Source organism: Camelus dromedarius, chromosome 12 (genome assembly GCF_036321535.1).
Source record: "Camelus dromedarius isolate mCamDro1 chromosome 12, mCamDro1.pat, whole genome shotgun sequence".
In the NCBI taxonomy this organism is placed as follows: Eukaryota; Metazoa; Chordata; class Mammalia; order Artiodactyla; family Camelidae; genus Camelus; species Camelus dromedarius.
Window position 1 is genome coordinate 48,600,578 of NC_087447.1, and position 25,110 is coordinate 48,625,687.

Below are 25,110 nucleotides of genomic sequence, written 5' to 3' on the forward strand. Positions count from 1 at the left end.
GCTCTAAGCCACCTCAGAGAGTTACTCATTTTACCCTGGGTATCTCCCATGTATACATGATATATACATGTTAATAAACTTCTGTTTTCCTCCTCTTAATATGTTTTTTATTACAGAGGTTTTGGCTAAGAACTCAGAAGGGTAGAGGGAAAAGTATTTTTCCTCCCTTACATGACAGTAGCTTGGTAAGAAAGAGGGTTTCCAGAATCCTGATGCACTCTGGAAATACTGGGGATATGAGCAGGTGCTCATGGAAGCTCTGCAGGAAGCTGAATATCAGCGCATCAGAACCTTTTCCTTGGGGGCCACAGAGCTCTGGGAAGCAGAAATCCTGAAGTGCATGGTGCAGGAAGGGAGCGGAAGCAGCACAGCACCTAAGCACCTAGTCCTTTACCTGTGTGGCTTCTTTGTGACAAGACAAATGCCCCAGCCCCTGTTGAGGGACCTAAGCCAAGTCACCTGGAATGTTCCCTTTGCACAAGTGCTCAAATATTAGTGACTCATCATTGCAGCGTTAGCTCATGCTAGTCCTGCTGCTGGGCAATGCTTCTCCTCATCAGACTCTGCCTATAAAAATTCTACCTGTCCTCCAAAGTGCATCTCAAAGGAGGCCTTATTCATTTATCCAAAAATATTTGCTGAATGCCTTCTTATTTGAAACAGACCTTTTTCTGGGGATACCAAGAGGAATAAGGAGTGCAGGCAGCCAGGCAAATAAACAAATATTGAAATTCAGTGAGATGGGGGCTACCGTAGAGGCATTTACAAAGTAGAGAGGGGTCTTAAAGCACTCACCGTGCAGGGAAAGCAAGTGACCACAATTAAACAAATGAAGAAAGTCATTTGAGAAAAAAGTTAGGAAGAAAATAAAGTTGGCTAATGTGAATGAAAGGGGCTAGAAATTTGGGTGTCAGAGAAGGCCTCCTGAAGTGACATTGAGCCGAGAGTGGAGTGGGGAGGAGAGCTCGGCCATGGTGGGAACAGCGAATGCAGAGGCCTGAAGAGTTGACAGCGATGAGCGTGGTGATTTTGAGTAGAAAGAATGTCATGGGTCTGGAATGCAGTAAGGGGAGGTGAGCCAAGATGAGATTATAGCAGAAATAAAGTGGTATACTCTGCTTTTTTTTTTCATTCCATATTATAATGTAAGAATGTTCTTGGTTGTGAAAAAAATATGTAAACATTTTAATGACTGTATTAAAACATTTTTAATGGCTGTACTAAAAAAATCATCATATAAAAAAAGAAGAAAGTTACTTTCTACTTTAAAAAAAAATCATCACATGAGGTACACTCCGGATACAGAGACACCCCCTGCTCAGTCTTCAGCAGAAGTCGGTGGGCAAAAGGGCAAATGGGGGGTCAGGCACCGCCTGCAGGTGTCCTCACTGCTGCTTCTAGGCCCCTGTGGTCAAGGTTCCAAGTGGCAAAAGCCCCACTGACCAAACCCTGGAGACTGTTGGTATGTCCTGTTCCCAACAGAGTGTCTGAGCTCCAGAAACTTCTCTCTCTCTCGCCTTCTTGCCCCCTCCTTTGTACTGTCCATTCTGCTGTGACTCATGGCTTTAGAAGAAATAATGTAAATTCTCAGGTGTCCCCTGCTAAAGACCACGTCCTTGTCTCCCATTTACAAGAAACAGGCAGTGCTGACTAGGCCCTCCTCCAGAAGCTTGCTCTCCTTTCTCCTCTCTTACCCTAGCTTTTGGCTTCTGGCTTCTCTGGAAAGCCACAGGACTCCTCCAGCTTCTCTCTGCCACCATTTTAGTCTTCAGGGCGTGAGCTGCAGGGTCTGCGGAATTCCTGTCCATACTCGTGTATCCACTTGTTGGCCACTGAGGGAGAATGGGGAGGAAGACAGCAGGCTCAGCAGAGCAGACAGTAGCGATGCTCACTCACAGGGTTGTTAATTCCACACCCTTGGCAGTTCATTTGCCTCGCCCTGGTCCCAGCCCTGCTGTGGACTACGAGATGTTGCTTCCAGCAGCCGTAAAGAGCAGAGACCCCTGGAAAAAGTCCCTAGCAGGTCCTGTCTACTACAGACTAATTTTCAAACCCATGGGTACTATGGCTGCTTACCCTTCATATAGCTCCTAAAAGCCCCCCTTCCCCCGGGGTACCACTGCAGGGTAATGAGAGAAAAGGGGTGGATTCTCCTAGCAGAGTTCATCTCAGCACGAAAGTCCCTCTTCTCCTTCTTTTGCTGTCTTCAGAGCTAAGTGCTCTTGGGCATGTATATGATATAAACACGTCCCCTTCTCATTTATCTCTTCCTTGTTTGACCATCTCCTCATGGTGATTGGCGGTTCTCTCCCTGGGCAGGGGACTTGACCTCAGCACCATACTCTTCCTCAGCTGTGCTCAGGAATCAAGACCTATCTGGTGAGGCCAGTAAACTTTTACTGACACCTGCTCTGTGACAGGAGCCTGCCCTTTACAGGATCCCATCTATTAGTGGCAAGTAAGCCAGAATCCAGTCACCTCAATATAATGTGGCACTGTTATGAAGCTTTTGGAATGAAAAGGCTATGCTATTTTCTATCCACCCCCTATATAACTACCCTAAACCCCTCACCCCATTCCTATGTCCAGAAAGGCAGGCCTTACCCCACTTATCTCCTACCAGGACAGGACAGCCAGCATGAAGTGTGTCACCATCCCCTTCACCACTTCTGTGCAAGTTCCACCAAAACAGTGCTGCATTCTGAAAACAAGATCCCCAGGAAGGATCAGACCAGAATCTCAGTCCTTTGGAAGCATTTACTGAGGACAAATACATGCATTATCATTAAACAAGAAAACCATCCATGCAGATCAGGGGAAATAAGAAAATGGTATAAGTTGCCATTTACTCATCCTTTACTCATACATCACTTATCGAAGGCCTGCTCAACAGGCCCTGAGAATGCAGAGACAAATCATGTCCCATTGTGCTGTTAGGGAGCTTGTAGTCTTGTGGGAGAGATGGACATAAAAACACACCAGGATGAGACAGTGTGACAAGTGCTGGGGGAAAGGTGAGCACAGGGTGTCAATTGGATCACTGAGGAGAGATACTCAGCAAAAAGCGCAAGGTGGAACAAACTATTCCTCACAACTAAGAACTTAATTCAGATGCTTACCCTTCCTTAGGCACTTCCTAATAACACCCCCCAGGAAGCAGGCATCATCATAATCCCCACCTTAACATCAAGGAAGTTGAGGCTTAGGGGCTTTAAGTCATACAACCAAGAAGGAGTAAATTCGGGACTCAAACCCAGACGTTTTGACTCCAAATCTTGTATGTTCTCTCCCCCTCCATACTCAGTTTCTTCCCCCTATACGCTTACGTTAACCTTGGCCAACCCCCTGAGTTCTGATAGATATCCAACACTTACTTATTGAATGCTTAGGATGTGCTGGGCACTGTGCTGAGTGCTCCATGGCATGACCTTAATTAACCTGTCTTCGTTTCATTCCTTAATTAAGTAAGAGCTGCCATCCCTGATTGATCTGACATTTAGGGGAAATATTCATTCATTAAACAAACCTCTTACAACATTAGCCCTCCTCTGTGCCTCATCTGACTTTACAGCATGGGTTACTGCCTGTTAACTTCTCTGTGAGCTCCTGGAGGCAAGGACTATGAGTTTTCCTTGGTGCCCTCAGTGCCTCCAGCCCTCAATGTTGAACGAATGGCTAAAGGGACCTGTTGAGGATCCAGAGGGGAGTAAAACTGAGTTCTCACCTTTGAGGAGTTCTGTTGTAATGTATAGGCGGACAGGGAACCATCTACTTGTAGTAAGTGTAAATAAAATGAAAAATACAGGCACGAATAACATGCCGTAATCAAGAAAACTGAGGGATTATCTTTGATTCTGGGGATCAGCCCAGCCTTTTTATCCCCCCTCCCAGGAATAAGCTTGCAAGCACAGACAGCATGAAAGCTAGGGTGTTAGTTCTGCACTCTTAAAACCATGTGTCGGGATCAGACCCCCACTTACCTTGACCACAGGAACGCTGAAGTTGCCGTAGATGAAGGCTGTGGCTCCTCCAGCTTCCACAGAACTCAGCTACAAGACCAGAGAAAAAGCCAGGGTTGAAACAGCCCGACTGCCCTACTCTGCCCTCCCTGACATCTGATGTCATTTTTGCATAGATTTCCTCCTGTGTGCCCCCATTTCATCTCTGAGAGAAATACTTCTGGAAAGACTAACACCCAGTTTAGGAATTAAGAGAGGCTACTCAGTGGCATTGGTGTTTGCCTGCAGGGTCACTGGAGGACAACCTTTAGAAATTAACCCTTTCTTTACCCTTCCAGCTAACATCTTAGTGAGGACTGCCATAAGTAGATTCAAACTTTGAGACCCTCAGGAAGAAATATAGTTTATATCACAATCTAAGACACACACACACACACACACACACACACACACACACACACTTGCTCCTGAAGTAAAAGTTTCATAAAACATTCTTACTACATGAGATACCCTCTGTTATTTCCATTTTTTAAAATTCTATTCTAGTTCAGATTTCTTAAATGCTGACCAGATCTACTAAATTGATTTCACAGCCCACTAATGGATCATGACCGGTGACTTACAGAGCACTGTTGAGACTACAATGATTAGTTTTGAAATTTGGGCATCACAGGAACTACTGATTGCACCTTTGGTGTGTTTCCCAGATCCCCCAGCCCCTCTCTAGGTAATCTCAGCTAAGGCGTTTCACCACTGGAATATCCTAGAATTATGGATGTGCTTTCTTAATATAAAGAGTTTTTTTCTGATTATCAAAGAAATACATGATAACCTAAATATTTTGAAAAATTCAGGAACATATTTTAAAATAATACTATTTATCATCTTACCATCCAGAGAACAAAAGCACTGTTATATTTTAATTGTAATAGTTGACATTTACTGAGCACTGGCCATGAGCACTGACCATATGTTAGGCATTATACCAAATCCATACAAATATATTATCTCGCTTATTCCTCACAACAAATACATCATCCTCACTTATTCCTATGAGTCAGGATTGTTGTTATTCACTTTCTACAGATGAGGAAACTGAGTCTCAGATTAAGTGCTTCACAAAAGGTCACGTAACTCCTCGGCGACTGAGCCGGGACTGCAGCGGAGCCAGGCTAGCTGACTACAGAGTCCCTGCTTATGACCATTATGCTACATTCTTGAATTAGGTTATTTCCAAATGTTTACTATTACAAATAACACTGCAAACATCTTAACAAATAAAATTGTTTTTTCATTTTAGATTTCATAGGAAAGAGTATGAGCATTAGTAGTACTGGGTCAAAAGTATACAAATGTTCAATACTTTTGCTACATACTGCTAAATTATTTTCTAACCAGCAGCATGACCCACCCTAGCTGACTGTCTACCAGAACATTCAGGGTTCCCACCTTATTCACCTATGTCACAGAGCAAGGGCTATGGGAGTTAGGATGCTGGCACTCATAAGAGGAATCTGAGCTGACTTGGTGATTCAGAACCTGGAATGGGCAGTGGTGATTTTTAGCATATCTTGTCCTCCCCTGGTAGCCCTTTGGGAAGGGCGATGAGAACAACAATTTGCTCCTTGTATTCAAGTAACTAACAAACTGGACGATTCTATTCAAACCCCTACTGTCAGCCGCTGTGGGTGTAAGCAAGATACAGCGGGGGGGAACCTGTGCTTTCACAGTGGAGTGGGAAGGGACGACTTACCCAGCAAGTTGAAAAGAGAATCTGATCTGTGTGCTACAAAGCTCACAGTTTGTGATATTGGTAGAGGGGAGGGAAATCTTCCCTCTGTAAACTTTTCATGGTTTTGTACTGGGACTGATCTTATATCCCATCTGAGCAGAAAATCACTAACCTGATTTCAACTCAATCCTCTACTTCTTAAAGATTATCTTCCCCCTACAATATTACTTTTATGTTCTCCATATACCTTCTCTCTTGTCTTTAGACATATTTATGATGGTGTTAGCCCGAACCTGAAGATGGAGGAATTGGGCATCACCTAGCACTTCCTGAGTCCCATGACGCTGGTGCAAGTATGGGGGCCTATACTTGCTTTCTGGGATACAGCACAGACACATGTTGTCTGAAACTTTAGAGAGTATCCCCTTACATTATTTCATCAGATCCTCATGACAATCCTGTGAGGAGGCACAGGGCAAGAAAATGAGCTACACACAAACACACTTGCATTTGCTATTTAAAATCGCTGGGCTCTTGCATCCATGCTACACTTACCAAAGTAACTGGGCCTCTGGAATCAGGGAATCAGCTGCAGGAGACATTAGGAGGATAAAGAACAGAGAGATACTGGCCCACAGCTATCCTAGTCTTTGGTTGATAATGTTCTTCACTGCCTCTGACCTCCCATACCAGCTTGAGTCATCAACCAGAAATGTACCAGCTGCTGATCCAAGCTGCGTCCCCAGCCCAAAGAACTGACGTCCGCTTCCCTCTGTGCCTGATCAGAATGGTCAGAGTGACCACTGGAGGCCAGACACCACTGGCAGTGGCAGCCTTCCAGTTCTTCAGAAAAGTCAAAACCGAGCCACAGGAAGAAACATGTAGGGATTGCCAACATTAAGACTATAGAGCACCGGCCTCTGACTGTCCTTTCTTGGCTGCACTGTGGAGGTGAGTTACAGCACTAAGAAAAAAGAGAATGCTAGGGTGGGGTGTCTGCTATTCTAATGGGCCTGAAACCAGGACTTCCTCTTAGGGTGTTATGTAGAGCACTTATATTTAGCATGTTTATCCCTTCATTTAACAATAATACACCTCTTATAATTTAAGTGACAGATGATTGAAATTACGACTTGTCCATAGACTTGTCTGTAAACCCACATGATATGAAGGCAAGAGGATAGGTGAGATGATGAAAACTGGCTCCAAATCCTGTAGGCTTAGGTCAGAAATTAGGAGAGGAGGCCAATTTATTTTTTATGGGGGCGTAATGTAGATTTTACCAAAGAATTTGGAGGGGAGATAAGGAAGAAAAATTTCACTACAATTAAGAGAGCCACACACTGAATTTCTCTCTCAGCACCTCTGTTCTTCCCTCTCGTGATCCCTGCTGCTTCATTTCTCACCTCTCTTTCCCCTCACAGCGCCACAGCCTCAGCTATGGGTCTGTGCTTTTCAATACCAACTAGTCTATGGGGCCTCAAAGAGAGACTCTCACATCCCCGTCCTGTGTTGTTCAGGTCCCAGGATCTCTTGGCCAACCCCACTTCCCATCCTAATCACTGCTGATGACAAGGTCACATTTAGGTCTACACAATGTAAGTAAGCTCCTTGAGGGCAGGAGCTGACATGTATTTCTTTGTACCTCCTATAGTGCCCAAGACGAATGCTGTATGAAATTCAAACACATCCCGGAGATTTTGGTGCTATGAACTTCATATAAAATCAAAATCTGCTATTGCTTTAAAAAACCATAAAATAAAAGAGATATAGTCATGAAGTAAGTAGCCTGGTCCCTCCAGAGCAAGACTCACATAGATCATAAATGTTGCAACTCGGTTCCCAGACTTCATTCTGTACAGTGGGCTGGTTGGTGACTGAGACAAAAATAGAACATACCATTATTTTATGCAGATGGCACCAGAGTGACAACCAGGATTCCACCACAATACAGGGAGGAGAGAAATGGGGTGTCACAGATGGGATACAGACTTGAGCTATACCTAGTCAAGTATGTGCCCATCTTTGCTGGCAGGTACTCAATACACTGTTTTTTTAACCAGTTTATTAGATACTCATATAAGTGAATTATATACTAATCAAACAAAATTGCTTGTCAGTAGCGAAAGTCCTATGTGAGGGGTTAATTGCACGTTTACATTCTTATTGGTATAACTTAGTATATAAAATACCATAGATAATTATTCTGTAAAAATACCAAGTCTTAAAACTGGAGTTCCTGATTATTTGCCAAAAAGACAAACTCTTGTCATAGAACAGTTAAATGAGATATAATTCACATGCCATAAAATTCAATCATTGTAAGAGCATTTTTCAATGAGTTTTAGTAAATTTTAATAGTTGTGCAGGTATTCCCATCATCCAATTTTAGAAAGCTTGCATCAGCTGAAAAAGTTCCCTTAGGTCAATTTGCCCATTCCCACCCCCAACTCTGGGCAACCACTGATCTGCTTTCTGTCTCTATAGTTTTGTCTTTTCTAGAAATTTTATATAAATACAATCATAAATATGTAGTCTTTTGTTGTTGGCTTCTTTCACTGAGCATAGTGTTTTTAAGGTTCATCTATGTTGTTGTTTGTATTAGTAATTCTTTTTTTTTTTGTAATTGAAATATAGTCAGTTTACAATCTTGCATCAATTTCTGGTCACAATGTCCCAGTCATGTATATACATACATATATTTGTTTTCATACTCTTTTTCATTAAAGGTTATTACAAGATATTGAATATAGTTCCCTGTGTCATTTCTTCTTAATGCTTAGTAGTGTTCCATTGTGTGGACATAGAAAAATGTGTTTATTTACTCACCTGTTGATGAACTTTTGGGTTGTTTCCAATTCTTGGTTATTACAAATAAAGCTGCTATAAACATCTTGTATAAGTCTTTGTATGGACATATATTTCCTTTTCTTTGGGGTAAGATACCTAGGAGTAAAATGGCTGGATCATATGTAGGTGTATGTTTAACTTTTTAAAAAACTGCCAAACTGTTTTCCAAAGTGTCTGTACCACCTGACATTCGCATCAGTGGATTCTGAGAGCTCCAGTTCCTCCACATCCTCAACACTTGATATGATCTGTCTCTTTTATTTTAGCCATTCCAATAGGAGTGTGATACTATTTCACTGTGGTTTTAATTTTCATTTCCCTAATGATGTTGATCATCTTTTTCATGTGCTTATTAGCCATTCATTTATCTTCTTTGGTAAAGTGCCCATTCAAATAATCTATTTGATTATTAACCTATTAAAATAATAATTCAAATAAGCCCATTTTAAAATACTGAGTTATCTAATTATTGAATGATAAGTTTCTAATATATTTTGGATGTAGTCCTTTATCAGATACATGATTTCTCCTGGTTGGTGACATGTCTTTTCATTTTCTAATAGTGTTTTTGAAAAGCAAATTATTTTAATTTTGATGAGGTCCAATTTACCACTTTTATTTTTCTTTTATGATTCATGCTTTGGTAGACTATCTAAGAAATCCTTGCCTGACCCATGGTCACAAAGATTTTTTCTATGTTTTCTTTTAGAAGTTTTATAACTTTGCATCCTACATTTAGGTCTATGATCCATTTTGAGTTAGTTTTTGTATATGGTGAGAAGGGTCTAGAGTTGTTACAGTTATTATTATTTTGCAGATAGACAACTTTTCCAACCATTTGTTTAAAAGACTATCTTTTTGGATACAAATTTTATTTACAAGCCAGAAATAGACTCACGGACATAGGAAATAAACTATGGTTATCAGAGGGTAGGGGAGGATAGATTAGGAGTTTGGGATTAACAGATGCACACTACTATATATAAAATAGATAAACAACAAGGACCTACTATACAGCACAGGGAACTATATTCAATTTCTTGTAATGAGCTGTAATGGAAAAGAATCTGAAAAAATACATATGTATGTATGTATATGTATAACTGAATTGTTTTGCTGTACACCTGAAACTCGCATTGGAAACTGACTACACTTCAAAAAAGAATTTTAAAAAAAGGCTATCTTTTCCTCATTAAATTTCCTTGGCACCTTTGTCAAAAATCAATTGACCATGAATGTGTGGGTTTATTTCTGGACTCTATTCTGTTGCACTGACCTACGTGTCTCTCCTTACACCAATACCACACTGCGTTATTCCTGCAGCTCTATTATTAAATTTTGAAATCAGGTAGTGTATGTTGTCCAACTTTGTCCTTCTTTTTCAAAATTGTAATGGCTGTTCTAGGTCCTTTTCTTTCCATATACATTTTGTGAACAGCTTGTTGATTTCTATAAAAATAAACCTATAATTTTGATAAAGTTTGGGTTGAATCTATAGATCAATTCTGGGGAGAGCTTTTTAATCCTCAGAAATTATTTGCTGAGTACCTGTTAGCAAAGATGGGCAGCTGAAATCATGAGGAATGAAGAGTAACTGGAGGAAGGACAATTTTCACTAGGAAGTTCCTGAGTGAAGTAAGACAGAAGACTTCATGCAAGAGCACATTCTTCTCCCCACTAGCAAATTTTAGAGAGAGGGATGGTGACATATGAGAAATGAGTCAGCAGCAATCAGCCTGAAACCAAGGTTTTCAGATCTACCTAGAACAAAAACCTTTATTCTAAGATTAGAATGAACTTTGGGGGCTCTATAGGAGCTCTGCCTCAGAGAAATAAATAATACCCTGGTTCCCTACCCCAGGAGATTGGTCACTGACCCCACAGTTACCGTAGCATGGTCGAAGTGAGGCTCATAGTGCCCTCCGATTCCATAGTTTACCACCTGGAGGTACTCTGCGTAGGGAGGCTGGACGTCAAGGCCTGTGAGGGCAGCAATGCGATGGTCAAGGGTCACCAGCATTGGGTCAACAGTGTCCTTCAGCCAGGCACTAAAACACACCACAGATTGGAGCATCAGTGATTTGATTCCAGAAACAACTAAACATCTGTGACTGACTGAATGAATGCCAACTGCAGAAGGAAGGGAGTGGGGGAGAGAGGACAGGAGGACAGACATGAATACCTAATACCTGCTCACTCTCATGTTAAGTTAGCCCAGTCCACTTGGTGCTCTGTCTCAACATTCACAAGTTCATTCATTCAACAAACATTCTCTGAGGACTACTGAACTCCAGACCCTGTGCTAGGTGCTGTGAAGAATGAAGGGTCACATCACCAGGCACTGGGAAACAAAGAGAAGTAAGACAAAAAAAATCTGTCTTTAAAAACGCTGTTTTAGAGACATCTCAACAGAGGAAGCTGGGTGCAACTGGAAAAGATTCAGAGTAGTAAGACCAGTCCCGGATCCTCTAGGGGACCCTATATCAGGCACTTAACCTTTAGCATCTCTAAGGTTCAGTGTATTCATCTATAAAATGGGGGTGATAATAATATCTACTACACAGATTTATGAAGATCATGACAGTCAATGCTTACAAAGATGCTTTGGAAGCTGTATGTTAGTGATTGCTGTAAAAGACAGAAAAATCTCTGCTCTTCTGCTCTACTCCAAGACAAACCAGGATAGGTCAAAGGCCAAGAAGCAAAGTTCAGTCTCCTTTCCTGAACGTCTTGTTGAGGTTCTGACAAAGTGGAGGATTTGGGATCAGAATGTAGGTCCTTGGGAAGTGAGGAAGTGCTCCCCAACCGCAGCCAATGAGCCTCTGGGGGAGATGATGAGGGCTCTGAGGGGAAGTGCTTTGGCATGTCTGGGAAGACCACTTCTTTGGTCTAAAAGTGATGGATCAATTTGTTCATTCTTTGGTATAGAGTGCGTACACAGTGCTATGCTATGGGCTCCTAGGTTTACAAAGATACCCAAGACGAAGCTATTGTGCTCAAAGGGCTCATGAGAAAAGACACACAAATATGCACAAATATAACTGAGTACAGATCAAGGTCGAGTGAAATATGAGGACCAGTCTTTAAAGCAAAGTGCTGGGGAGCACGAAGGAAGGAGACATTAATTCTGACTGGGCCACTGAGGTAAGATGGACATACAGGCCAAGTTTTGAAGGGTGCATATCACTTCAGTAGATGGGAAAGGCATAGGGATATTCCAGGCTGAAGAAAGAGCATAAGCGCAGACGTGGAAGGGTGACAATATGTAGTGTGTACCAATACAAAAGCATCTGGTCTATGAGAGAAGCAATGGGAAATACGGCTAGAAAGGTGGGCTCAGGGCATGTCGTAGACAGCTGAGGACACTGTGGTCAGGAAGCTGGTCTTTGTGGATAACAAATAGTCAGTGAAGGTTCGTGGACAGGAAAATGACTTGGTGATTAGGAGTTTACTGTGACCTTTGAGGGACCAGTTCCAATGAAGCTGTGAGGACAGAACCAAAATTCAAAGGGGTGCAATGGGATGGGAGGGGAGTCAGAGGAGGCAGTGAAGGTGTCAGTTTCTTTACCTGGAAAGGAAAGAGAATACCACCTATTCCTGCAAAAGCAATGAATCTAAATAAAAGGTTAATTTTTCTGTGACACTACAATGTCCGAAAGGTTAGAAGAGCAATGAAGCTGAAGTTATACAGACCTTTCAAAACTTAGAAAATAAATCCTAATGTAAAAGGTCCCAAAATGTATCAGACTAAACGAGTTAAGCCAAATGATTCTGAATCAAAGCTTTCGTCACTCACCTCACTTCCCAGACAACAAAACCATCCACCCAGCCTGAGGTCTGGCCTCTCCCCAAGGATGTCGTCAGTATCTCCCACAGCTCCAGTGGGGACCCTCCTCTTACTGTTTCATCCGTCCTGTCATTATAGCACTAACCAAGGGCTGCAGTGGGGGTGAGTGGGGGGGGGAGGGGCGGGAATATGGCTGGGCTCTCACAGCTGACTCTGCCCCTCTAGAGAAGGCGTCAGGTCCAGAGATTCTGGCCATCTGTCTTGCCTGAACAGTGGCAAGCTGTGCTTTGAATGAGTCAGGAGGTGGGGCTGGAATCTTGTAAAGTTGAAATCCAAATGGAGACAGGACTTTTTCTCTGGAAAAGCAATCCTGGTTGGGAGATGAACTACACACTTATTTTTCAGTCTGGGGCATAGGAGCTTCTTCAAGTCTTTCCTTAGTGGCCTCAGACCATGTAACAACCTGTGAAAGGCCCTTGGGTGAAGGAAGTGGAAACTGCTCCCTCTCAACAGTAATGTACAGATAGAAAAGTGAACAACTGGTTCTCCAGTGGCATCTTTGACGGCACCTGAGTGACTGTTGCGGACCTTCAGTCACCGGTGCCACAGGCCCAAGGGCGGCCAGCAGGTATAACCCGATTCCCTGCCAAAAAAGGACCCCTTGTACCTTTTGCTGATGCGGTACTCCACCGGTAACTGCTTTTCACCTGATGCCACCACGGATCTCTGTAGCTGGTATGAAGGATGTAAGACAAAGTCCATGTGGTTAATATGATGCAGAAGGAAGGGCTCTCATTTCCACAAACAAGCCCCTCTCTTAGCCTAAACTTCAGTCACTCATTCTTCCCTAATTAAAGGATATTTTGCACATGCTACTAATTTAGTGATAGCTAGCAACCTTGAAAATTTAAAAAGTGACCAAAAGCTCAGAGTTGAAAATAATCTTTAGCTTCATATCTGGTAGATAGTAAGCACTCAAAAAACTCTGGAACTGAAAGAAAAGTGATTTTGAATCATTTTTGCATCTGCAAGATTGTGAGCTCTGTAAGAACAAGGGCTGTTTCTCATTTATCTTTATATCCCGGTGTCTGGAGTAGGGCCTGACTGATGGTAAGCACTTAGTGTTTGTCACATTAAATGAACACCACCGATGACAGGACACTCTCTACCCTCAGAGGCAGCCTGCTCCTTCTGAGCAGTTCCAATAAAAGCTCTTCCTTACAAAGAATCAAAATCTGTTTTGCTTGCAGCCACCTTGGTTATGGGGGAAAAAACAAACAGGTTGGAAGTCACTAATTTAACTGAATGTCTCTATTTTGTTCTAAATGTCTCTATTTTGTTCTGAATGTCTGGATATAAATTTTAAATTATTTTTTAAATAAAATGGCTTCTAATTGCAAAAGCACTGTACCAGGGACAGAAAGAGAAATATGATTTATTTATATAAGTCATAATCTGCATCTGTCATCAAAATGTCAGCTCCATGAGGGCAAGGACTTGGTCCTTTTTCAGTGCTGCATCCCAGGGTGCAGGGAGTAGGTGCTCAGGATTGGTGAAATGAACCCAGGAGTGAATGAACCAGAGTCCTGTGCCTCAAGACACAGCCCTGGCACTTCCTACATAGTCAGAGCAGAGCACAGTCAACGAAGGGCATGTGACAGAAACCCCTTCCCTTCTCAGAAGTTTCTACGGTATTATTGTTCCTGCTGCTGAACCAGGTAAACAACCTCGGGAAAGGCTCTTCCCTCCTTGGGCCCGTTTCCCCAGCTATAAAATGCAGCATGTGAACAACATGTCCTTGGAGCTCCTCGCGGCCTCTCCCTCCGTAACACTAGGATGCAGGAAGTCGGCAGGTGACTGATGTTGCCTCTACCCAGTCCTTTGCCAGTTGTTCCAGTGTCCTCTCCCAGGCCACTCAAAGAGGAGAGAGGGGGGATTCATAAAGAGATAGTCCCTTCTGTTCATTTACAACGTCATTGGTTTCAAAACAAATCCTAGGGAATCTCTGCTCCACTCCTCTCCCCTTTAAGGAGACAAGTACTTAATTCCTTTAACAAGTATGTTCTGCGCACCTAAAAGTCACTCATCTGGGGGGACAAGTACCTGTTGGTTGTTCTCTGTGCTCAGCACCGTGCTAGGCATTGGAAATACAACACATGAAACCAGACATAAGTCATCTAATGGGGCCTTAATGGGCAGGTACAGGGTGCTATGAAAATACAGAGAAGCATCGAGCCCATTCTTATGAAGGACAGAAAGGCTTCCCAAGATGCCCAAAAGGCAACTGGACTCATACGGGTGAAAAGAGGCCGAGGGAAGAGGATTTCAGACAGAGAGAAGAGTGTGCAGGGAGGCTGGTGAGCACTACCCATTCACGGAGATGCAGATTGTTCAGTGTATCTGGGGTGTCAGTGTAGGGGGGGACATGCTGCATAGCGGGTGGCAGCAGCCAGGCCAAGGGGCTTTGTAATCATTTGAGAGCAAAAGTGACCCATTAAAGAGTTTATGCAAGGGTTTGATTCGGTCAGATATGACCCTTTGCAGATTACTCTGGCTGCAATGGCCAGGCATTTCCAGGACAACATGGGATCCCTGCTAGTTTACTGTCTAGTTAGGGGGACAGGATGCTAAGCTATGAAACTATTAGTGATACCAGACAACATGTAAATGGCAGAATAAATGAAAGTACCAGACAACTCAAGACAAAAGCCTGGAGTTCAGAGGAGGTAGAGGTTATTATATGTGGCTCCAAAAAAGGGCTCTGAAAAAATGTTTCTACTGAAAGAACCTATGAAGTGGGCCAGAGCGGTCAGGGCTGGGGGGCCAAGGGAGGTGTGGGGTTTCAACTGAGTCTTCAGGGACAGGTAGGATGTGGATGGGGGAGGAGTGATGAGAGAGTCTTCTTTGAGAAACGGGTAGTGAAAAGGAGTGGAGAAATTCAACACAGGCCCCTGAGGTGGCTCAGTTCCCATGGGGCAGCGGCCACCACACACACCCAGGGCTTACTCCTGGGTGAGTCATAGACCAGACTCCAGTGAGCCACTTCTGAGCGAGGGGAGTGTGGCAAGGCCTGTGCATGCCAAACAGATGACTGGCGCGGGGGATTAAATGAACATCTCTGGGTGGGCCGCCTGTCCCATTACACAGCAACAGAGTTGTTCTGGGGAAAAAGTAGCTGCTGGCCAAACACTGCCGCCGCCTCAGTGAGAAGCCAAAGCTATTGAGAATACTTGGTTCCAATTCACCAGTGGAGCATAATCACGTCAAAAACCTTCCATACAAAGATTCCAGATTTCTCTGAAGGACTTTTAGAGGAAATGATTATTGCTACCCTTCTCCCTCCAATCCACATCTGCTGTCAGAGTCTTCCTCAAAATCTGCAGACCTGAACAGGACATTCTGTTTCAAGCCATCCCACTGCTCTCCCCTGCCTTTGGAATAAAATCCAAACTCCCCGGCACGGTACTTCCGGCACTTCTAATTGTGTCTCCCCTCGCAGCCTCATCTCCCATTCCTTGGACACCCCATTCCTTGCACACTTCAGCCACCGAGCTTCCCCCCAGCTCTCTGAACACACCGCACATCAGGCTGGTGCACAGACTGTCTTCCTGGAATACCCTTTGCCACATTTCACTATGATGAATCTCACGTCCACGGGGACGCCGTCTCTTTTTTCCTCTCCCCCAACCCAGCCCCCATCTGCTCTTCACCCAACTCCCTGTCCCTCTTTTATGTTGCTTTTTTACACTGCTGTAGCACAGCTCCCTCGCACACCTCTCTTACCGCACATGTCACAGTGTGTTATAAACGCCTGTTTCTCCCTGTTACGCAATAAGCTCGTAAAGGGGAGGGAGCAATACTTTATCTCTTCGTGTATCCAGCGCCCAGTACAGCATCTGGCACACAGCAGACTGTTCTGCTGTCAGCAACGGACTAACTGCAGGGTGAAGGCACACCATGAGGAGCCAGATGTCTGCTTTGACACAGAAGTTCCGAGACGGTCCTAATGTGCCATCTGTAAAAAGGTAACACGCAGCAGTGGTGATGCTGACTGTGTGACTCTTCTAAATATTTGCCACACTTCCTGGAGGAGGACTCAGCTTCCCCTCCTCGTCAACATCAAGTGTGGCGCAGTGACTTGCAGAGCCTTTCCTGTCGGAGAATTAGACATACTCTCCCTGCTGACTTCAGTGTTGGCTGCACACTCTGCCTTAACCAGTGAATGTGGCTGGGAAGTAACATCTGGCCCTTCCGAGCAGGAGCTTTAAGAGCCAGCTAATAGTCTGCCATCTCTGCCTTTTCCCTCTACCATGAGGTGGGCCATGTTCCAAACAGAGGCTGCTCTGTTGGGCTGGGTCCCAGAGTGAAGCCGGTGTGGGGTGAAGCTGTCACCAGCCCCAGTGAGACATGCAACGTGAGTATAAAGCCGACCTCTACTGCTGTTGTCCATCCTGAGACTTGAGGGCTGCTTGTTACCAACTTAACCTAAGTCAGCTGATCAATGAAAGCAGAATAGCAGAGCAGCCGTCGACAGACCTCTAAGTTCTAGTTGTGGCTCTAGCAAAATATGTGATCTTAATCAAGTCCCTTCCCCTCTCTGGACCTCACATTCCTTTAATAAAATAATAAAGTTAAACTAGATAATCTTTCCACTCTGTAATTCTGTACTAGGATATCACCCCTTGCCCCTGGCATTTCACCCCCCTTTTTTCTTCTACCACTTATATGGAATGATTGATATTGGGGGGTTCCTTTTAATTTGGGGGGGTTTAAATTTAAATGCAATGATATGCACAGATTTTAAGAGTACCATTTGCAGAGTTTTGACCAATGCATACAGCCATGCATGCCACATCCCTAACAAACCACTGAGAGCACATCTGTAACCTTTCCCAGCCCATCCTCCCCCTCCAGACACAACCATTACTGTGATTTTTTTTCACCACTGATTAGTTTTATGGAATGGTTGGTATTTTGAACTCTTGAACTGACAAAGTATCCAGTTGTTCAGGCTGCCTGTTCTCACACTTCTGAACACCAGGCATGTGAAGACACAAAGGGAAGTCCTTGGCAGGCTCTGCGGACACTCACCCACGGTTCTGCAAGCCCTCTAATCTTCTGCGCCTCAGCATCACTGACAAAATCATGGTAGAGGACAACGTAGGGCTCCAGGTGAATGACCTCCTTCCGGATGGGCTGGAGCAGCAGGTAGGGACTGGAACTGGTCTCATAGGAGCAGTAGAGGCTAGGGATCTGGTAGTGAGTGGGCTAGAAGGAAAGACTAGAATCAGCTTAAGAGAAGACGGGTCTAGGAAAAGAAACCAACTTAGGAGAACTGCAGCATAAAAAACCTGGAATGCAGGAGATTCAGAACTTAATCACTGATGCTGTCCAAGTGAGGTTTTTTGTTTGTTTTTTTATTTAATGCATCAGCCTTCCCCCTCACTTTGGCCCAATTCTACCTTTCCTCCCTCTATCTGAGCCTGGGTCCCCTTTTTCTTTCCCTGAGAAATCCTACCTGCGAACCCAGGGTCTGACATAACCCCTCATAGGTGTCTCTAGTCTGCAGGTGGGGCACGTTGGGCCTCTGGATGACAGCCTCAGCTACTGCTGGGTTGGGGCCCTCTGCCAAGAGCTTTTCATATTTCAAGACATTCCTGGCCATCCTCTTATTATCTGGGCCTGGAAGAAATCAGAGCAGGGAATAATAAAGATTAACAAACAGTGGTCCCCGGGAGAGCTGCCAAGGTTTCCACAGCTTCACTGTCCCACACGACCAGTAACTGGACACCAGAGTGACTCCATGTGTCCATGACCAGGAGGCTGTAAGGCCCTCACTCCTAGAAGAGTACCTGGTATTAAAAAAGACTAAGCAGGGCCCGGTAGATCTGAAGGTACAAAGGACTTTGGAAAGGAATTGGTACTTAACACTTTTAGACAAAGGGATCATGAGGATGCAGCTGAAGGATAGTGGGATGGTCAGTTTTATGTGTAGGGAAGAAGCTTCATTCATTCATTCATTCATTCACCCATTCATTCAATAAATCTCGTGAATGTCTACTATCACCAGACACTGTGCTAGAGGCTAACCTCCCAGAGTTTAGAGTCTAATGGAGAAAAGACACATTAACTAATTACTTACAACAAAACACAACAAGGAAGTACTATGAAAGAGAAGCCCAGAGAGCCAAAACCTAGAGCAGAGAGACCTGATCTATTCTTCCCTGGAGAAATGGAAGCTAATTCATTTGCAACTCAGTCCCTAACTGGCCTAGACGCAGCACAGCAGCATGGGACAAAGGGGCTCTAGACTTCGGTGCTAGCCTGGCTTCCCATGGGAGTCTTGTGTCTTGTTTGTGCCAACCTGTCTGTGCCCTCTTTGGGTGGAGATGCCCCGTGGGTCAGCAGCTACCCATGGCCTGCTAGCCTATGTGCATGGTTCTCAGTGCATTTCAGAAGGAAATGCTGAATTGTTATAATGCTCACAAAGCAGCTCTCTCTGAGGAGCTCAGTGTGCTTTCAACCACCATCACTACCACCACCACCACTCTGGCAAAGGAGGGGACAGAAATCACCACCCTTTTTTAACTAGAAGAGAAATGAAGTTTTGGGGAATGAAACCATGAGCCCAAAACACCAATGAAAACATTGCAAAGCCATTAATGGAGTCAGGAACTTTAATTTGCTGTGTCCTACCTGTCCACCTATAATAGTGCACAATTTGGGTTCTCTGTGAGAAGCAGAGATTTTAATAGATCAACTACAAAGAAATAAAGGGATTATCAATATATCTGTACCACTAACTGTCCACATTTCCAGACCATACAGCTACTTCCTTAACCTATGGTTTGCCAAATTATTGGAAAGGAGTAACATAACTAAGTGGATTCATTAAAAAGCAATAAATACAATTGTAAAGTCCTACATGAAATACTTTATAAATATTAAAACATAATAGTGATTATGTATCTTACTTAGTATCTGTCTGGAAGCCATCTACCACCGATATTTCAAGCAAAAATATCCAAGTAGAGCTAAGCTAGCAAGTCTTCCTCCTGTTTAACTCTGCTGAGGCGCTGCCTGAAGAGGGCTGGAGCCGAACTCTGTGGCCAACTGGGCAGGATGCCTGCATAGCACAGCAAGCTCCGGTTTAAAGAGAAGAATCCTATCTCTCTGTAAGAGCCAAAGTGAATAACCCTGCTGAGCCGCTTTCCTTCTTGAACACACAGCTCTCACTGACTGCACTTGTTCCCAGGTTTGTGCCCAAAACCTGGGTCTTCAAATGTCCCTGAAGAAACTGGCTCCCAATCCAGGACTTGTTCCCCATGAAGCAACACTTAACATATACAACTGGTTGGGGGTGGAGGAGGAAAGGGACAGGTCGATAGCTTTCTCTTAGCATTAGAACTAACTTTAAAACTAACCCCCAGCTCCCAATGCATTGGTCAGTAAGTAAGTAAGATTTAATCAAAAATTAGAAATGTGCCTTGGATTATGAGATGAGAAAAATAAAAATAGCTGTATTTCACTTGCAGGGATTAAAGGCCAGGAGTTGGAGGGATTTCCCGTAAATCAGACCTTGGTTATCTTTTTTCATTACGTACTGTAGAGAAGAAACTCTCGGGAGAGGCTGAGGGCACACGAAACATTTCCTGCCTATATAAAAAAAAAAATAAAGAAAAGGAAAAGAAAGCGTTAACTGCACTGAGGATATCTCCTCTGACCAACCATTAAATGGACTTGTTTTTAAAACTATAAAATACTCTTACCAAGAGTAGATAGTAAGACTCATTGAGATGACCTGCAGACTAAAATGCAGAGGTTCTGTCCTAATTCAGGATTTGCAGCCTTGATGCAAATCAGGTCTCCTCAGTTTCCTCATTTACAAATGACTTATTACTACCCTTACCAGGGAAGGGAAAAATATAAATGACAATAAACTTTCTTAAAATGCCCTCCAATCTGAAAGCATGCAAAACCACCTAACTGCAGGGTGTTATTATTTTGGTATATTTTATTATTAAAAGCAATGGAAATATAAAACCCTACTAAAAGTATAATTTGTTCTCCAGGCTCAGTACTTCTGAGAGTCCACAAAGTTAGTGGGAGGGAAGCAAAGGAAGAACTAACCCTTTTCAGGTTTCCACTGCATAATGATGACTCTCCCTGCCACCAGCCAACCTTGGGCTACACATGGTCGAAAGTAAACAGGCGCTTTCCAGACAAACCTGGGGCACAGAACCCACCATGAGTGGGCTCTGATCCTGCTCTGGGTGCCATGAAATGGTGAAGAGTTGTGAAGCTGTAATTCTTTCTGATCGTTTTAATTTTGCTTGTTAAAAATTTCATTTTTAATGAGAAAAGCAATAACAAGCACACTGAGAAACAGGAGGGGGGAATGCTCCGCTGAAACCCAGGCACTTAAGCACTTTGGGTAACATACAGTGTTTACATAATTACATTCCTATTTCTCATACATTTTCATATCCTGATTGTTTCACTTTACAGGAGTACTCTACAGGAGTACTTTTTATATTTTTACATAGTTTTCAGAGATAGTATTCTTTAATTATAATTTTTAACTGTGGTTAAAAAAACATAAATTTACCATCTTAACCACTTCTAAGTGTACAGTTCAGTAGTAGTATATATATTCACATTGTTGTCTAACTAATCTCCAGACTTTTTTCATCTTGCAGAACTGAAACTCTGTACTCATTCAACAACAGCTCCCAATTTCCCCCTCCCCTCAACCCCTGGTGACCACAACTTTACTTCTAACTTTATAAATTTGACTATCCTAGATACCTCATATAAATGGAATCAAATAGTATTTGCCTTTTTGTAACTGGCTTATTTCTCTTAGCATAATGTCTCCATAAGGTTCATCTACACTGTAGCATGTGTTCAAATTGCCTTCTTTTTAAAGACTGAATAGTAGTCCATTGTATGTGTACACCACATTTTGCTTATCTATTCATCCATTAACGGATACTTGGGTTGCTTCCATCTACTGGCTGCTGTGAATAGTGCTGCTGTGAAAGTGGGTGTGCAAGAGAGACAGCATTTTTAATGGCTGCATTTTATTCCATCTAGAAGCTACAGCACAGATGATCTAGCCATTCTGCTATTATTGGACATATAGATTGTTTCTAATTATTTAACATCATGAATTATTCTGTTCTATACTTAAAAGAGGGATAGTTAAGTAATCTAGTAATATCTTATGATGTCAGATATTAACTCAGGATTGTAGGTTTTCAAACCCTTTTGAGATGAAGAGAACTAAAACACAATTTTATGTATTTTTAAAATTCAAGGGGTTTATCAAGAGATAAAATTATATTTCTCAAGAACAAATTTAGAGCTACTTTTGATGTCCCACTTAAGTTTCTCTGGAAAGGTGTACTCTAAGCAATGTTAAATGAAAAAGGAGAACACACACTTGTGTATAATATAAAAACAGCTTACATTTCTCAAGTGCGTATGTGTCATGAATTGTGTTAAGGGTTTTTCATGTATTAGCTCATTTAATCCTTACAACAATACTTTGAGATGAGCATTGAAGACTAGCAGAATATGCGACCCCAAAATATGCCTCTTTGGCATAAAGATTATTTTGAGCTAATTATTTTGAGAAATAGCAGGCACAGAAGTTTTTAAAACCAGAGTACAAGTTACACTTTGCAAGGGAAATTTACATTTATAAAGGAAATGTTGATTTGTAAGGGTGTCGTCTTCTGCATACCTGGAAAAGAAGATGACTCTAAATCACAGGAGAATCTCATCCATGGAGAAGGCACCACTTAAATCTGCACAACAACCTTACTCTTGTTTGCTTTGTCTGGTCACCTTTCTTTCTTTTGCCTTTAGCTGGAGATAGTATTTAAGGTGGAGACTTAGATTCCCTCAGAGAGTTACTCATCCCCCACCCCCGGTATCTCCTGTGTATGCAGGAGGTACACATATTAGGAAACTTATGTTGATTTTTCCTCCAGTTAATCTGTCTTGTATTACAGGGAGATTTCAGCCAAGAACTCAGCAGGTTAGAGGGAAAATTATTTCCTCACTCCTACAGCATCATTATTATTCCCCTTTAAAGATAAGAAAATTAAGATCCAGGGAGGTTAAGTTGACCAAGTTTTCAAAGAATTTGAACCCAGCTCTGCCTGACTTGGTTTAACTACTACACTCTACTGTCTCTCTTTATTAGCACTTAATTGAAATAATTTTTTACTAAAATACATCACGAAAAAGGTATTAAATAATATATAGTACTATATATACTATGATATTATATATTATACTTTTCATGGTATGTATAGATATATAATTTTATATGATAATGAAAGGTCCATGGAGGGACATTTATCCTTCATTTACTAAGGGTAAAAAGGAGACCAGAAATTGTCTATAAGACAATGCCTTATGTGTTCTATTACTGTGGCATAAAGAAGTGTGCCGTAAGAGCACAAAGAAGGAGAGTCTAAGGAGTCTGAGGAGAATTAAGGAAGACTTCACAAAACAGGTGAAATCTGAGCTATGCCTAGTAAGATGAATAAAATTTATCAGACAAAGCACCATTGTGGAAAGGGAGAGCTACAAATGAGGAGAGGAGAAATCTAAGCCATCCTAGGGGAGAAAAGCCAAAAATATTACTCAGGTATTGTATTTAAAACTCTGTCTTTCAGGGTAAGCTGCTTTAGTTTATTTTCTCTGAGTCTCCACAACACTTCTCCATTTTCTCCCTCTATTAATATTTAATTACTTCTTCCCCTTTTTCACAGTGATCCTATTTCAGCTTTAATATGTAGCTATTAAGCAGGAGAATTAGGAAGAGCACCCTGGAAGCAACAAGGAGCCACTTACCAGGAACTTCCATGAGAGGAGCAGGACCATTTGCTACACTGAGAATAAATATGTTTTGGGAGCAACTGGTGGGTTTCGACCACCCACATCCGCCTCCCTTTTCTCAGGAAAAGGGCAGAAAGAAAGAGGAATGTATGGAGCAGAAATGGTTTATTAGTTTTGGAAACTCTAGGAAACTGGCTCTGTAGTGATTTTTCCAGCCTATTCTTGAAGATTGTGCAACTCTGGTGGGAAACGGGGTTAGCTACACAAAGGACTGCAGCTCCTACATGGAGGGAAATGAGCCTCCGCAAGAGGCACAACAGGTCATGGATCAACAGTGCCAAAGAAAAACAACACCTGGGGGAGGCATTGAGCTGATGCTCTGGGCCAATGAGGCCGGCTCTGTATCCAGACACTAGTCAGGTCACAGTTGGACCTGACGGCAGATGGGAGAGGATAACAATCAAACTTCTTTCTTGACATTGGCAATATCATGGCATGATATCTGTGAAGAGTTATGAACTGTTGAGAGTGCAGAAGAGTGATCTATATTGACCATGAACCCATTAAATATTTGTTGATGCAGCTCCTGCTGCTACAGGTGAGAGACTGCCTCCTACACAGGAGATGATGGTTTTAAAGTGGTTAATGCACTGAAAGAGCACCAAGAGTCAGACAGGCCTGGGCCCTAATCCCAGCTCTGTGAGCTTTGTGACAAGTTAGGAATTCTTCAGAGATTCGGTATACTCATATGAAAAATATGGAATTAATAAAACAGCTGCCCTGATTGATTCGTATTTGGTCTTGTTGGAAAGATGAAATAAATTAAGGGACACAAAAATGCTTAGAAAATTATAAAGCAAATATAAAGCATTACGCTTATAGTGATGGAAGCGGTGAGCCTCACTTATTCCCCTACCTGGAAATAGGCAAAGGCCAGGTGATCCAAGGCATCCTCTAGACTTGCCTCATCCTCTGTCTTCCATTCTCCATAAGATCCTCGGAAGAGACTGACAGCCTCCTCCAGCCATGGAATGGCATGGTAGTAATCCCCCATGTCATAGGCCACCTGTGGGGAACATAAGTACCATCACTGAAGCCTTAGTCCACGGGTACGGGGAAATGACAATGCAAAGAGTGGAGGGTCTTTGGGACCCAAGAAGGCAAGTTTTCTCTCAAATCCATTTAAATTCAATTTATTAAGCATCTATTTTGTACAAGACATTGAACTAGGTGTGAAGAATACAAACGGATTCTTGCATTTAAAGAACTCAATTTGTAGGGATGAGAGGTAAGCACTCAAGTAAATACAATCCTGGGCAAAATGGCATGAATACTTGAAGGAAATATGTAAAATGTGCTGTGGAGGCATAAAGAAGGGAGGAGACTTGAGAATCTCAGAAAGCTTCAAGAAGAAGTGGCATCTGAGATGAGCCTTCCTTGAAGAAGGAAAAGAATTTCAATGAGCAGAGACTGAGATGAAGGGCATTTTAAGATGAGGGAATGGTAGATATAGAAGCCGAAAGTAGTATGTTGTGGCTATAGTCTAAGGTGAAGAGAAGCAGGAAATAAACATAAAAAGGCAATGTAGGCTGAGGTAATTAGAATTGTGAATGTCATGTTTTTAGGAAGATACTGTTGGTAGCAATGTGAGGACTGAATTAAATGCATTCATTTATTTATTCAATATTTACTGAATATTTACAATGTACCCAGTGGTCCCTGACCTTAAAGAGTTTATAATCAATCAAGGGTTGAGGGGAGGGTATAGCTCAGTGGCAGAGTGCATGCCTAGCATGCAGAAGGTCCTGGGTTCAATCCCCAGTACCTCCATTTAAATAAACAAATAAATAAATAAGCCTAATCAAGGGGCATGTGGGTAAACCAGTAATTGTGACATAATGCATTAGGCACCATAATGAAGGTAGACC

At 42.7% G+C, this 25,110-nt stretch overlaps 1 protein-coding gene across 1 annotated transcript in view; it reads right to left on the minus strand.

Moving 5' to 3' along the window:
- Nucleotides 1-1,188: 1,188 nt before the first annotated feature.
- The window catches only part of P4HA3 (prolyl 4-hydroxylase subunit alpha 3), a 35,164-nt gene continuing 11,242 nt past the window's right edge, over nt 1,189-25,110 (minus strand). Inside the window, exons 4-13 of the mRNA XM_010989479.3 lie at nt 24,099-24,248; nt 19,933-19,984; nt 17,847-18,010; nt 17,420-17,596; nt 12,996-13,060; nt 10,430-10,589; nt 7,506-7,568; nt 3,981-4,049; nt 2,605-2,701; nt 1,189-1,832 (exon numbers count right to left, since the gene is read on the minus strand). Coding sequence (XP_010987781.3) covers nt 1,762-1,832; nt 2,605-2,701; nt 3,981-4,049; nt 7,506-7,568; nt 10,430-10,589; nt 12,996-13,060; nt 17,420-17,596; nt 17,847-18,010; nt 19,933-19,984; nt 24,099-24,248 — 1,068 coding nt within the window. The 3' untranslated portion in view covers nt 1,189-1,761. The remainder of the gene's footprint in view (nt 1,833-2,604; nt 2,702-3,980; nt 4,050-7,505; nt 7,569-10,429; nt 10,590-12,995; nt 13,061-17,419; nt 17,597-17,846; nt 18,011-19,932; nt 19,985-24,098; nt 24,249-25,110) is intronic.